General features: G+C 45.2%; 1 protein-coding gene across 1 annotated transcript; it reads left to right on the top strand.

Annotated features, from left to right (window-relative positions):
- The first annotated feature begins 9,695 nt into the window (after positions 1–9,695).
- On the top strand, positions 9,696–13,790 carry LOC133892515 (UDP-glucuronic acid decarboxylase 2-like). Its single transcript, XM_062333351.1, has 5 exons — positions 9,696–10,591; positions 10,915–10,994; positions 11,255–11,338; positions 12,049–12,123; positions 13,009–13,790. The coding sequence occupies exons 1-5, from the start codon at positions 9,787–9,789 to the stop codon at positions 13,318–13,320; spliced, it is 1,356 nt and encodes a 451-aa protein (XP_062189335.1). The 5' UTR covers positions 9,696–9,786; the 3' UTR covers positions 13,321–13,790.
- The last annotated feature ends 2,257 nt before the right edge of the window (positions 13,791–16,047 follow it).

Genomic DNA, 16,047 nt, shown 5'->3' with positions numbered 1-16,047 from the left:
TCCTCTCTAACCCCATCAAAGTGCATCCAGAGTGGCCATGTGCAGCAGTCCAATTTCAGGAGAAATGATATCCATTCACCAACTCTTGTAACTCCCCAATCTTATATTCAGCCTTAATAGACTCCTGAAGACACAAAATATCAGCTTTATGCAATGTCAGAAGGTCCTTCAATTGTTTTCTTCTTCCTTTATTCCCCAGCCCTCTAATATTCCAAAAAAGAGCTATCATGATTACCTTTTTTTTTTCTCACCCCACCTTTTTCTTGCACACAACCTTTCTTACCCTATTCCTCTTTACTGACTCTGATGTTGGAGAAGACTACTCTAAATTCTTCTCTAGAACCAAATCAGTTTCATCAAAAAGGACCATTCTTCTTTTGAGGAGATACTTTGCTCATATTAACTGCATCCTCAGGCTCAACCTCTGATTCATAAACCAGCAACAATTTTCTAGATTCATCTAGTTTTTCTCTAGCTTCAGCAAGAGTAGCCCTAGCTGTCTCTTTGGCTTGGATGGTCGAAATATTCTTAGAAATCATATCATCATCATTACCCACATCAATTTTACAAGACAAAGCTATCCTAGCTAAATGTAAAGGATCCAAAGAATTAAAAATAGCAAAAGAATTATGTTTATAAGTACATGAGATGTCATTCTTCTGCTATTTGATTGCTTCAGCCTTCAAATGAATAGGAACCCCATCACAGGGAATTCTAGAACTTTTCCTTTTAGCAATCACAGCTCCCCCTCCCCTTCCTTTCTTTCTCACAGGTGTAAAATGTTCTTCGGGGAGATCAAAAAGACTCTTGTATTGCTGCCTGAACAGAATGGACCTGCATAGAACCTTCCATCTCTACACCTTTATCATACTGGAGCGGAAGAGGGTCAATAACTGGATTCAAGTTCATTATAGGAGCTAACTTTTGAGATCTTTCTTCTAACATTGCTTCCAGCCTCTGTATCTCTCCCTCCTCAAAATCCACTTGTTCCTCCTCTCCACCATTATCCAATATCTGTTGTGTACGCTCAAGAGAGTCATAGAGCTCCAAATGATCATTTATCTATTCTTGGGTCTCAAGAATCTTTGCTAGATCCACAATCAAATTTTCCTCTACCTTCTGCAAGTAATGAAGCTAGGCTTGTTCAAGAGCTTTTGCACTTTTATCATTAGCTATAGCCTCTTCATTTAAACTCTCTTTCTCTATCTGTTGACCACTATCCCCCTCCTCACTGACAATATGTTTCTTACTGTTTGTATCACCTTTTCTTTTCTTACTGAGTGCTTCATCCCCAGCTTGTTCTTGCATCAATTTGATAAAACCAGGATCGTGACTTCCATCAGAAGCCCCATCATACTCCTCATCCTCATCCTTATCTTTATCATTTTGTCTATCAAATTTGGAGGGAGGGTTGTAAGGAGGAATGGGATGTTTACCAAACATATTTACTTGCCAAGTGATCTTATGGCCTTCTCCATTTATGAACACTTTAGTTTCTCCTCTAATATGAGAAGAGTCTCTACATACCAACTTCACCTTAACAAGACCAGTTCCCTTTAAGGATTGTTCATCTATCTCCAAGGCATCACCAGCAAGTTAAGCTATTTCAGTGATTTCTTCTTCAGTCTTAGCGTAAGCAGGGATGCCAAAAGCCTTAACCCATATCATCTCTATAACACTAGAAGCATCAGCATACATTAGCTTTAATCATTATTTTTCCACTGTCTGGAACTCAAACCCCTTGAATCTAGTGAGTTGATACCTCATATCATCATCAGGAAAGGTGATCATAAATTTATTTTCTATCATTTGTCTAATCTTCCACCTTTTCTTGCCTCTAAAAAGGGGAATCATCTCTTTGTCAATTGTATACATAGTAGCCTTACATCTTTCAATAGTCATCACCCCCAACACTTTCTTCTTGTTACTAGCTTGTTTCCTAAGAGGAAGATGACGACTGTAAAAACCCATACCAGGAAACCGAAACCACAAACCCTGAGACGTCTTTTTCAGAGCAAGTTGTGGCTTTATGTCCAGTTCTCTTACAGTTATAGCAGAGAGTTGGCTTAGTGCACCGAGCTCTATGATATCCAATTCTATTGCAATTATAGCAATACATCTCAGAAGAAGAGGCTACAATAGTTCTAATATTACCATCCTGCCCAACATCTCTTTGAGATTTAGAGAAATCTAGGTTTTGCTTCTTCTCTTGGTCCCTTTTGATCTTGTTACGAAGGTTATGCTCCAACTCTAAAGAACTACCCTCAACCTCATCAGGACGCCTTTTGTTAGTCTGGCGGAAGTTCCCCTCCCCAAAATCTATACACTCGAAGCGATCTCCTTCACCTATCTGTAGATCTGACTCACGAGCAAACTGTTGCTGCCCCTCATGGTTGAAAGTTCTCTTACCATTTCTACCATAGGAGGAAGAACCATCTCTATTGAAGGGTGAAAAACCATCTCTACCAAAGGTTGAAGATCCATCTCTACCAAAGTTAGACTGACCTTCCATGTTGACTGACCTTCCATGTTGAAGTTAGGCGGACCATCTATGCGCTATTGATCTCTGCCTGCACGCCGGTGATATTCTCCATCCCTCCCCATCGATGGCCCCTTCCTCCGATTTGGAGGATCTCTACCACCAAATATGAAGAAGGGACCTCCACTCGCCGGCTACTTCCTAGTGTTGCGATGCATTTCACCTCTAACCACCGCCTTGAAGGATCGAGAGTCAACTCTACGTTTCATTGCTCGAACGATTCATTGCGTGTTTGCCCCAAATCTTCGGATCCCTTCTGGTTTTGCTTGGAACCCTAGATCCGCTACCTCGAGTGCTCTCCCTCTCAGCACCCACGCGCAGAAACCGCTCGAGTTTGACCAGAAGTGCCCATAAATGTCGTCGATGCAGGTTCCAAATGTGAGCATGTGCTAGGCCAGAGACGCATGGGTCAGGCCAAAGACGCAAAAATAATTGGGCTATCAAAAGGGCCTGCCTCCTTGTGAGAGCCTGGAGGGTCATCAATGGTGCCATCCATTCGTGCAACCTCTAGGACCCTCTCGTGCACGGAGGCGGCTCGAACCTTCCTCGAATCAAAGGTCAAACTCCTCCTCACGTCCACCGACATCGTCGAAAACTGACCAAAAGTAATCAAAGTGGGATTTGGAGAATCCCCACTTTCCACCGTCCTCTTCGATGGTAAAGCATACGACCCCTCCGTCGAAATGCCATGAGAAGCAACTTGAAGATCTCTAACCTCACCTTGGCATTCCAGCTGATTTCATGGCGTTGTCGAATCCTTTGGACCCCAAACCCTATTGTGCGTTGTGCCGAACTCAGCCAAAACCGCGCAGCAGGAGTGGCAGGGAAGGCGCAGATCGTCACGCGCGCCAACGCCGACCATTCCTCCAACAGATTACCGGGAGAATCGCCTGAAATCATCTCCGTGAGAGCTCTCCCTCTCGACGCCAGATCCGCCTCTCGGAACGCAACCCTCCTTCCTAAATGGACATTTAAAAATGCAATTTCTACTTCGTGGCCTGCACTACACAAGGAAGCTTCTTCTCGATCCAATAAACATTGCACTGACGACACAAGCTAGGTGCCCCCTTACCATTCACAAACGTTTCCCTAGAGATCTCAGCCATATGATAAGATTCCTTTGCTTGCTCTGTATGGAATTTAATAATGCAAGAGGTATTAGCTAGTAGGACGTTTGAGGCATCAACTGAAGCACATGCTAATATGCCAAGCTGTGGGGGACAGGTGATGGGTGAAACATCAGTGTTGCTTCCAACATTAGGTGTTGATGGTCATGGAGACATGGGAGTCCTCTGCTCTCCTCAGCGGTGGATCTGGTGGGTTAGTGTGAAGGAATCATTCGTGATTCATCGCTGCAGGAAAAAGAAATCATAAGGGGCAAGATTCCACTGGCGACATATGGTATCCCTACTTAACATTGTCTTACTGGACCAAACCTATAGCCGCATGGCCCGGTCTTTGAGTATGCTGAAAGATAGCAGAAGTGGTTGGTCTGTTCCGGGTGTTGTGCTGCTGAATTGCATGAACGAGGTGCCTTGCACGGTACTGCATATTCTGCAGGGGAACATATGAGAAATCAAGTCACGGCATAGGATAAAAATGTGCAAGAGACAAGAAACAGCAGTTTCAGGAACAAGTGAATGCATTTGTTTCAGAAAGAAAAAAAAAGAACAACTGAATGCTTAAAAAATGAACATGACTTGCTCGACAACCAAAGACCTAGGAGTAGCAGAATCTCCTTGAAAGGCTCGAAGCATTACTAGTTTCAGATAATCGGTTTAATATAATTTGCCAACCTCGAGAAAATAAAGGATCAATAGTATGATGTGCTCAGTACTCAGCATCTGGTCAATAGGAAGCATATGATGTACAGAGCAGGACGTTGTTGTGAGACATAGTTATGGCCTTTTTTTTTCTTCGAAAGGACGGACATAGTTTATGGCCTAGTCTAGTGATCTGCGGCCCTCTGCTGATGAAACATAAAGAAGGAAAATAATTGAGGGACATGGCCCAGATCAGGTCGCCGTCACTGTTTCCACCAACTCATAACGACCCAACACCCTTGTCTGTCTTTCTCAACTTGCGCTTGCCTTTCTTTGACTCTGCATGAATCATGAAGCAAAAGGGAACAGGAGAGGGAAAAGGATGCACAGAAGGAAGATCGCGTGCTGACATGAGCCCACAATGATCCTGAACTTTTTTCCCAGCTTGGAATGACCGTATACTAACGGTCAGTGAGTTGGTGAAGGCAGGAGCATTCAGCATGCATGATTGCACAGAACTGTCGGTTCCGGAATCATCGGGCAGTTAACCATTTTCCATTTTGCTGTAATGAGAACAAGGATGACGGTCAAACCACACCAGCAAAAGGAAAAACTGAGAGTGACATGTGCCATGTGAAGGACTGAATAATACCGTCTCATTTCGTTCTTTCTGAATCCCAACAAACTTGGGTGCTAACCACCATTGTTTATTTCTGGATCTCTCTTAAGAACTGCATGCAACTGTTGCAGAATTTCCATTGCAGGTCCAATAGGTCAGGCAGGTCCCTGCCTAACAATATTGCCAAACCAAGATCCATAATGCATGACCTGATGAAGGATATATATATATATATGTCATTTATTAGTATTTGTACTTCCAAGTCTCCAGATCTGGAGTAGTTCTACACACAAGCAAGCACCAACCGACGCTTTTACACCTTGGCTGGACTTCAGAACCGAATTATGTATGTTGGTGACACAAAACCTGTGTCTTTCTGAAAGCTTTAGCACCCTTGTTTTTAAATGAGAGTTTGGTCATAGTTTAGCTGTTCATAGGTAACCAACATGAATAACATATTCCTGAATACCTAATTTATTTATCAGTTCAGTATACCAAGTTACCAACCTTTTTTTAGGAACACTACACCCAGGTTTTTAGCAGCGATCATGCTTACACATCATAAAATAATTCAGGTGTAAGCAAACATGGTATACCAAGGTAGAGTTCTGTTGTTCCATTCAATAATTCTCATGTAGAGTTAGCTCAGGCCTAAGCAACGCATCGTCAGCTAAGCTGCGTCGATTTCGGCAATGATGACGTGCCGACATTGTCGCCCTCGTTTTCAGGTGATGGCTCCCGCTTCGTTCCGTTCCTCGGCAAGTTTTCCGGCGAGCTCTGACTCGGGGTCCGGGACTCGCCCGCCCCTCCCATTCCTGCAAGTTTGGCGTGCTAATGGACGGAGTCGCCATCGATCATCGCAACCTAATTTCTGGTGCCTAATTTGCATTGACAAAAGCGAGACGAAACTGACCTCTGCAAGGAAAGGGCCTGGAGGCCGGGTCCCCTACGAATGAATTAGGATTCATTTTCTTACAGGTCGCGTTTGATTTTCTTAAGCTTTGTCCTTTTTTTCCTCCTGGAAAGCAATGCATTTTTTGAAGTTGACAGTCCACCAACTAGTTTAACTTGCGTACGCATGAAGGTCAACTTGTTTATTTTTACGTGAGAATTTTCACGAGGACTTGACTTGCAAAAGGCGGGAGCTTTTTGAGACGGATAGCCTCATCGCCATGAGAAACTGTAGCTTTTCTCTGCTGTCGCTTAAGACTTGTGGCTGATTTACTTCCCCAATGGAAAGGCAACATCCTGGAGCACTACTTTTTTGTGAGTTAAAAAAGCTCATTGTGCGAGATGCTGTGGTTACGACAAGAGGATGGTAGAAGCTGAGGGTGTTTTCTTGTCATGCATGAAACTCTCGGTTGGGGTGTCCCTCTCACATTTTTACTGTCGACCAATCACCAATTCATGCACCTGCCTACAACTCAATATACGTTGCCAGAATCTTCACACGAATCACACGATGCAACTAACTTCGCCAAGTTTTTGTTTAAAAAACAGGTGTTGGTTCATTGGATCTATCATACACTCGATCAATTGGTCACTTAACGTTACCAGTGCTGAAAGTTGGGATCGTTAACTTTGCTTGAACTCTTCAGAGTGTTGACGCTATTTATTACCGAGAGGCAGAAGAGAGTTCCTCGGGAGATGCAAGCACCCGCCCCTGCGCCAACCTCGGCGAACTATCTATACATCTCGCGCTCAAGCAAGCCGGCCCCAAAGCGAAAACTACACGCGACGCTCGTACAAGCTACCAGTCCATCACGTACGCACGAGCCTCCAGAACGTGTACCTGCCGCCGGCAAGTGGCGGCAACGACGGATGCATCGGCCGAAAAAGCCCGAGCCCTCGACGACTCCCGTGCCCCGATGCAAGTCATGCAACCTTGATCCACCTGCCGGCCGGTCCGCCGACGAGCGTTGCGGCCGTTGGATCCGCCCTTCGGTTGATCAATCACGAGTACTCAAAGCTCAGTTTTCCCGAGCGTGGATCCAAGCGATCGACGACGGGCTACTGACAGCCAGAAAAGAGCTACACGAGACGGGCACGGGCAGTGTCAGTATGGGAAGCTTCACCGGTTGGGGACAAGACGCCGGCATCGTATGCGCCTTCCCCATGTGTATGCAGGTCGCACGCCGAGATGCGGCAGGTCGCACCTTGTGTTCCTGCATGTGAGGAAGGGTGAGCTTTGTCTTTCTGCATCGATCCCAGTTTGACCCTAGTTGCAGGAAAGATACTGTTATCTTGAAGAAATGGCATCCTTTAAGTGTCCTTACGTTTCGTAACGGACATGTATGTATGCCATGCATGTCTGAGCACTCTAAGCCGGCACCACTCACGTTTGAGCTCAGTTACAAGCGAGCACAGCTGCAGCGTTAATCAGTGATAGGGACGCGGCCATTAATACATAAAATGATTTAACGAGATCTTTCCATACAGATGTTTTTACGAAATCGTCTATGTAAAGATTATCATAAGCGGTTTAAAAAAAAGCGTTTGTAAAGATGATAAGATGCGTCTGAAAATAGTGGGATATTTTTATACATATGATTTTTATTTAGAATTGTTTATAATATTAATACATAAGGCTCATATTTGAAGTCGTTCCTGATAAAAACAAATACCATAGACGGTTTCAAAAAAAAACCATCCGTAACATTAATATAGACGGCTTGTATTTAAAGCTGCCTATAATAAACAATTAGCACAGACGACACCAAACAGGAATCAACTGTAAAATTAATACATACGATAAGAATTATGAGCTGTCTAAGAAAATAACCGAGGGAAGATAGGATACTTTAGTACAGACGTCTCTAAACATGAAGACGTATGTAATGATAAAATAGTACATCATCATCTACCTCCAGATCGAGCTTGTCTGAAGCAGAACAAAATGCAGCTTTGGGTTTAATATGCGCAACTTTTGGAAGAAGCGACTGACGATTTTGACCAAAAAAAATTGTGAGATTTTAGTGAAAACTTGAAGATTAATTATATTTGTTACTCCAAGATAAGAATTATGTTCTAACTTAATTTAGATGGTCTATATTTGGTTTGGAGAGCTAGTTAGATCTAGATCTAGATATAGATTTTTTACGATGAGATAGTATTGTTCTATTCATTAGATGATGTAGATTTGTGTTCTAATTATTATTCTATTCATTAGATGATGTAGATTTATAAATGGCTAGCTTTAATCTAGTGTTCTAAATAAATTTTAAATTTTTATATAAATATAAAATTATCAATACCTATATAGTATTTAACGATACGTTTTGAATTAATATTAGCCCTTGTTTTTAGGTATACATGTATATAATATAATAATAATTATTAATTATTTTGAATGAATTGTCATTTGTATGGTTCATGCAAGCATGCATGTTAGCTCCATTTTTTTTGACGAAAAGCTCGGTTGCTCTTTTTTATTAGGTTAATTTGATATTAATTTATTTTGTACATTTTAGATGGATTGTGACTGTATGTACGGTTCTCGTACGAACTAAGAGTATCTTAATGGTATAATGATTTTTTTGGCAGCTACCATACGACTGCGCATGAAAGGTTTCTTTAATCTCTGCAGCTTCCATCGCCAGTTTTGCTATTTTTTACATACATCACAGAAATCACCACTTGGCCCCTGCCCTGTACATTTAGTAGAAGTTTCTTAGTAATCAACTGCAGGTTGCATCCCTGTCGTCCATGGCTGCTGTACGCTAAAAGAGATTCTGCCTACTACAATATTGTGAGTTTGTGACACACATGTGTAAGTACCCCTTGATGTATACATTCCCTAAAACACCAAATTAGTGGACCACTTCAAGAGTACAGGCGCAACAGTTCAATATTGTCAAACTCACAAATCGTATTCAAAATTAGTTGCCAAACAGACAGAAATATTTTCTTTCTTCCTTACCTTGCTCGGTTATACAGCCACGAGGAAGGAAATGGTCCTTCCCTCCCATCGGTCTCGATCACTGTCTCTGTTTACCCTAACAACGACTAGATTAGAATTTTCTTCTGTCCATGGGATACTGACAGCGGACGAACTGGTAAATGACACATACTGCACAAGTAAGAGTCTCTTCAACCATCTATTTCAGCTAAGCAGTAAAAAAATGTTTGGCATAGCTCTCAAAACAGATCCTCGAGTAAAATCAAAAGAATCTCTGTTAAACAGCGATTTTCAGTTATTAGTTTCTCAAATGAAATTCATGAGAGTGATTTTTTAAAATAAAATAGATACTAAAAGCTAAAAAAAAAGTAGTTTCCTGTGACTTGTTTCCCACACAAAATCATTTCTCTCGTAGAGTTTAACATTGAGAATCATTTTTAACCGTATAATTATTTTTCTTAGAGAATCACTTCATCTAAATAATTTAGATTAATAAAAACTATATCAAACAGATCTTAATTTTTTATTAAAAAATTACCCTAACCTAATAATTTAGATCAGAAAAACTCTCTCAAATAACCTTAGCGAGGCCTCGTAAGATTTTTGCTTCTGTCCGTTCAAACAGGCCATATAAGTGAGGTAGTACAAGTGGGCCTTCCAAAGCAATCATAGGCATCCCGCACTAGTCAACCCAACGAACGATGGCAAAGTCGGCAAATTCGCCCACATCGAGGGGCGAGCTCGCACAGTCACCTCCCGCGAGACGGGTCCACGTGGGCGGCCCGTCGATCCGATCGCACGGCCCACGCGTCGCCCGCGAACCCACCAAACCTCAACTCCCCCCCGCGACCGCGCCGCGCCTCCTCAAATACTCGCTCCACCTCCTCTCCTTGTCCCACGCAAAGCCAGCGAGCGAGCCGCGCGCCTCGCCACCACCGCATCACCCACCAGAGGAAGAAGAGAGACCATGATGTCGCCCATGGGGGCCTCCTCGGAGCTGATCTACCGCGGCCACGACGCGCAGGCGGTGGACGGCCCCGGCGCCGCTGGGTACTCGTCGGCCAAGCCGCAGAAGCCGCTGCCGTGGCTGGCGCGGCCGCTGCGGTACGTGATGGGCGAGCAGCGCCTGCTGTTCGCCCTCGTCGGCATGGCCATCGCGTCGCTCGTGTTCCTCCTGGCGCCCGCCTCCACCGCCTCTGGCGCAGCGCGGGCCACGTCGAGCAGCAGCAGCGTGGCACACCTCGCGGCGGTGGGGCTGGCGTCGCGGCAGTACTCGTCCGGCGCGGTCTCGCGGATGGCGTTCGAGGAGCCCAGAGGCATCCGGCCAGGGCGCGTGCCGCTGGGTCTGAAGCGCAAGGGCCTGCGCGTGGTGGTGACGGGCGGCGCCGGGTTCGTGGGCAGCCACCTGGTGGACCGGCTGCTGGCGCGCGGCGACAGCGTCATCGTGGTGGACAACTTCTTCACGGGCCGCAAGGAGAACGTGCTGCACCACGCCGGGAACCCCAACTTCGAGATGATCCGGCACGACGTGGTTGAGCCCATCCTGCTGGAGGTGGACCAGATCTACCACCTGGCGTGCCCGGCGTCCCCCGTGCACTACAAATTCAACCCCGTCAAGACCATCAAGACCAACGTCGTCGGCACGCTCAACATGCTGGGGCTCGCCAAGCGCGTCGGCGCCCGGTTCCTCCTCACCAGCACCAGCGAGGTCTACGGCGACCCGCTCCAGCACCCGCAGGTCGAGACATACTGGGGAAACGTCAACCCCATCGGTACGTGACCTCTTCCTCCTCCTCTTTCGTCCCCGCTTCGACTGTTATCGAAATGGAGACTGCGTCAAAGAATGCAGGAAATCAGCTGGCGCGACGTGTGCATGTGGAATCAATGAGATATATTTACTTCACGCATTTGCCGTTTTCAAATGTGCGATCCATTCGATGGATCGAGTTAGTCATATCCTGTTGTTGACCATCTATTACATCTTCTTCATTCCGTCGTATATAATGGGAAGGAATAGAAAACAGACAGAATTGGTTGTTGTGGTTCGGACAATCTGGATTGATTAAGCTTTGCTGTTTGCTTTGCGATCGAGCAGGTGTGCGGAGCTGCTACGACGAGGGCAAGCGGACGGCGGAGACGCTGACCATGGACTACCACCGTGGCGCCAGCCTCGAGGTTCGTGCACACCTGCCCGGCACCTTTGATCATTCATCACGCAGCTCGTCCGAAGTATTTCATTTCTTTCTTTTTTTGCCAAAGAAAAAATAATAATTAGATTATGATGACTAGGTCTAGCTGTGAGCATGTCCAAGAGCGTCATGCATGCAAGTGGCCTGGGGCGCGGCTTGATTATTAAATTAAACTAAGTTAATTCGAGTAGGTTACTAATCATGGGTTGCTGTGTTCTTCTTCCCTTTGGCGCCGGGCGCATGCAGGTGAGGATTGCTCGGATCTTCAACACCTACGGGCCCCGCATGTGCATCGACGACGGCCGCGTCGTCAGCAACTTCGTCGCCCAGGTAAAAGAAGAGGGGCCTTATGGCTCTTGCATCGCGTATTCGCATGCATGCTCTCACTTTACCCGCCTAAATTAGTCTTAGGTTTCCCCTCTGCTATTATATATTCTACTGGCGCTAGAAGTGGTGGTTGTAGATCTAGATCTGCGAAATATGAGTAGATTAGTAGAATTACTTCTATTCTGTATGGTACCTTGTCATCTTTACCAGTAGAAATTTGTGCGTATATATATATGGCCAAAATACAGTCCAGAACATGCATAGTTCAGTTAACTTCTGTCCAGATGATTCAGCGTATCAGTTACTCTGGGGCATGGACACATGGTAGGGGTCCAAGTGCTGGTTTGTTAACCCATCCCAATTAAGTCGTGCATCATGTGATCGCTCAAACTCCGTACAACTTCCTTCAACTGAAAATCTGACACGAAACCTCCCACTCACTGCAAAGTGCAAACATATCTCTAGACGAGACCCAATGAAAACAGCACGCACGTCGTCCAGTTACGATCAGCGACCTCCACACACACACCGGATACCACCTACTGTACACGTGAAAGTACAGGTGTAGGGGGCTCGATCTCGAGATGAGGAACCAGTGATCCTTGGCTCGTGAAAGCGCAGAGACACGACGTGATTTGTCTGGGTTCGGTGGATGCTTGGCTGTGGGTGCTAATGGCGACCAGCTAATTTGGTTGGTTGGTTGATGGGTGCAGGCACTGAGGAAGGAGCCCCTGACGGTGTACGGCGACGGCAAGCAGACGAGGAGCTTCCAGTACGTCTCCGATCTGGTAAGCTCTCCCTTTCAGCCTCACATCACACTCCGTAGCAACAGGTCAATGTACTGCAGTTAATTGCCCTCGTGTTTTCTTTTCTTTTCCTCCTCCAAGCTAGCTAACGCATGTAACACGGTCAGTTGATTGCTTCGCGTGTGCTGCGCTGTTGCTTAAGCTGGAGTTCTGCGAGAACCTTTTTTCATTTTTCACTGCCTCGCGAAACACATTGGAGGCAGCCTCCGAGCTAAGCCAGCAGTAGCTCGAGTCTTTCGCGTTTCCAGAGGCGCAGCTCTGCGCCGCGTGCATTGTAAATTCGCAAAGGTATGTGTGACGTGCTAGTGCTAGTGCTAGGCCTAGCTGCCGTTGTCCGTGCTCCCGACGGCACGCAAGCGTCGACAACTTTTTCGTGCCGATTGATGGAAGCGTCTTGTTGGACATGGACTGGGTGGATGAACCACCCCGACCTGGGAAGGGAAAGCCATGTCGATACTGACCGAGTTGCAGCAGCAGTGCCACTATACACTCCAGCGTTGTGGTACGTTCTGCTAGCCTCGTCCAACTCGTCGCAGCTTGGATACAAAGCAGCTAGAGCTGCACACGCTAGTCGTGCTAGACTAGTGCTGCTAGTTTTACACACATTAATTTGGAGTCTTGGACCACGTTGCTAGGTAGGTAGGTGATTGTGCTACCAGCTTGCTTCCCAGACTGTTCGTTTGGTGGTTGCATGCTACCGACATGGCAACCTGAGCGCTCAAGTTCAGTAGCCATCGACCTTTTCCTGAGCAACGCGTTCTGTGTCTTGCACACATGCACGCTCGCTTAATTCAACGCTGTGCCAGTACCACGTCCATGTCCTCTTTCTTACATCGAGTCATCGATGTGTGTGTGCAAGTGGTGCAGGTTGAGGGTCTGATGAAGCTGATGGAGGGCGAGCACGTGGGCCCGTTCAACCTGGGGAACCCCGGCGAGTTCACGATGCTGGAGCTGGCCAAGGTGGTGCAGGACACCATCGACCCCAACGCGCGCATCGAGTTCCGCCCCAACACCGCCGACGACCCGCACAAGCGCAAGCCGGACATCAGCCGCGCCAAGGAGTTGCTGGCCTGGGAGCCCAAGGTGTCGCTCAAGAAGGGGCTCCCCCTCATGGTCCAGGACTTCCGCAGCCGCATCTTCGGCGACCAGAAGGACGCCGCCAACGCCGGCGACAACTGATCATGAACGGCCGTCATGTCGTCAGCCGCTGCATGCATTGCTTTTCTTCGCACCTTTAGGGATCGGGTTAAGGCCGGAAAGATACTGCGGGTAGTAATCAACGACCGAAACTGAACTGAATCAACCGAGGATACATGTGTGTAGGATAGTTAGCTCTGCTGCATAAACGTCATACAGATTGAGATATATATAGCTGCTGCTGCCTGCCTGCCTGCTGCTGCTGCAAGAACCGACGCCATAGACAGCAGCAGGAGGTCGAGGTTCCTCCTCACGACTATGCCGCCGACCTCGATGTTATTAATTTGTTGTTCCTTTTTGTAGCTGCAAGTTAATTCTTTGTTGATTTTTCATGTGTTTTTGTTTCTTGGAAGAAATGTCTGCTAAGATGATAGCTCTTGTTCTGTTTATGTGACGACAACGAAGATTATGTAATAACACACGTGGATGCCAAAATACACCATGTTTATTAACATTGCCTCTGCTGAATCTGTTGATTCTTTTCTCCGGCTAATGTAGCGTTTGTTTGGTTGAAAGAAGTTGAATGAGGTATAATCATTTTGGATAGGATGAGACTAGACGGGATGATTCTAGATGTTACAAGTAGATTGTTTGGTTATATGTATAGAATTGTACGAGAATGTATTTGATTGGTTGTATGGAATGAGATGACTTGATACAAGATTCTATTTAATTGTCTGAATGGATCGATACTAGAGGGGCTGTAGTTACAGAATGATAAAAATACATATAAATAAGCACCATATAACCTAGGGTTAAAAATATTTTTAGAAATTAGTCAATCACATAAGATGAATATTAGTAATTTTTTTTAGATTTTTGAGAAATTATTTAAGGGCCTAACAATTGTTAAAACTTGTAAAAGTAGATTTTTTTAAAGAATTTTAGTTTCAATTTTACGTAGACTTTTTAGTGAATCTAATTAAAATGGGTTGCATATGGATTATATAATATGTAAAAATAATTAGGATTTTTAGAGTAATAGAAGACGGCGCGTGGTGCTGTCGATTTTGGCTAGTGCTATTCACACGCGATGAGTATTGTTCACGCGGGAGGAGACGGTCCTGGACGACGTGTGGTTCGGCCTAATTTGGCATACGGGTTAGTTCAGCATCTGAAGACAATACACTGGGAATCTGTATCAAACCTCATCTTGCACCATACATGATTCAGGCATTCAAATGCGAGGATGAGAACTCGTCCTGACGGTCCCGTGCTACGGTAATTCTTTGCATGGTTTCCTTCTCTGTTCATTTCGTAGCCTCTATTTTCTTTTCAGTTCACTACAGAACATTTCAATCGGGCGCCCACCCTTCTTTCTTTTTACTCTCTCCCGCAACTGCATGCTTCTTCTTCCTCCATCTCCGGAGGTGTCCCCGCCGCCAATCAGCCACCGCTAGCTGCTCCCGCGCTAACCCGCCGTCACTGTTGCCCCCGCCCTGAACCTTCCCATCCCGCTGTCCTCCGTCGCCAGCAGCCAACGGCATTCCCGTCTCCACCTCCGGGTCGACCTGCTGCCTCGGCCTCCCTTTAAGCCCGGCGGCCCTAAAATCCCCAGCCGGAAGCTAATCCTCGCCACCGGCAACCTTCAATCCAACGTCGTCTGAAAAACTTCGCAGTTTTCAGGAATTATGACTATTCTTGCTTCCTGTTTCACTTGGTAATTCGATAACTTAGTAAACCTAGGCAAAGCGATCAAGAATCTGTTGATTTTTCATGTTCTTTTTGTTTCCAGGAAGAAATGTCTTTTCAGATCATAGCTCTTGTTCGGTGTATCTGCGATGATCGATGCTGCTGCTGCAATAACATTTGACACTTGTGGATGCCAAAAATACACTCATGTTTATGAGCTTTGCCTCCACTAATGAAATTTGTTGATTCTTTTCTCCTGCTAATCCGGTGCATTGTTTTGTTCTTCTCTGTTCGTATATCGTAGCATAGATTTTCTTTTCTGTTTCACTACAAAATATGTGATGGAGAGCGTTTTTAAAAAGTGACAGTTCCTGATCAATAAAGTACAGTAACTGCATGGCATCAAACAGAGGGAGTCAAAACTGGAATTTTTTCTTCAGGCTCAGCAAAATGAAATTGGACTCTGTGTGCTTCTAGTAGTCCAGCGAGTCCAGCGTTTCAACTGCAACTTAAAATTTGGTTCGCACTTTGCACACTAACGTCAATTTGTTTCGTGGTTTCCACATAAAGCAGCCCTATATTCAATTGTTTACTACATGACTTGCTAAGGTAGTAGTTTAGTACTAACATTTTCCATAAATTGGACTGCCCTTTTGTTTTTCTTTTTAGAATGCGAACATTAAATAGCACATATATGAACTTGAGTGTCGCTATCTTCCTTGAAACCGAAATCCTCTAAAAAAAGTTCTGCCTTGAAACGTAATCCTCTCAAAAAAGTCATTGAAAACAAAAAGGAAAAATAGAAATGTTAATTCATTGGGTCACTTCAATCTACTAGCAACTATGCGCACGTGTTTCACACGCGTGAAACCAATTCAGGATATAATAATCTGAAGAAGTAAAAGAATATAGCATAATAAAACTGAGATTTCCATGTCAGACTTTCCAAAAATACAAGTGCCTGGTTGTAAAGAAAAAGAGAGTACACTCATTGTTAATTCCTTAATTCATGGATGGGGAGATTGAAACTAATTTTAGAAGGAGGAACAAGATTCAACTTTGCACGGTGACCGTTTG

The sequence above is a fragment of the Phragmites australis genome, chromosome 15, assembly GCF_958298935.1.
Source record: "Phragmites australis chromosome 15, lpPhrAust1.1, whole genome shotgun sequence".
NCBI lineage: Eukaryota > Viridiplantae > Streptophyta > Magnoliopsida > Poales > Poaceae > Phragmites > Phragmites australis.
Note: the sequence above shows the minus strand (reverse complement) of the source record. Positions and strands in the feature narration are given on the sequence as shown.

Coding starts and splice junctions, on each gene's coding strand:
- LOC133892515 (XM_062333351.1), top strand. CDS start 9,787: ATGATGTCGCCCATGGGGGCCTCCTCGGAGCTGATCTACCGCGGCCAC. Junction 11,339..12,048: donor TCAGCAACTTCGTCGCCCAG/GTAAAAGAAGAG, acceptor TGATGGGTGCAG/GCACTGAGGAAGGAGCCCCT. Junction 12,124..13,008: donor TCCAGTACGTCTCCGATCTG/GTAAGCTCTCCC, acceptor CAAGTGGTGCAG/GTTGAGGGTCTGATGAAGCT.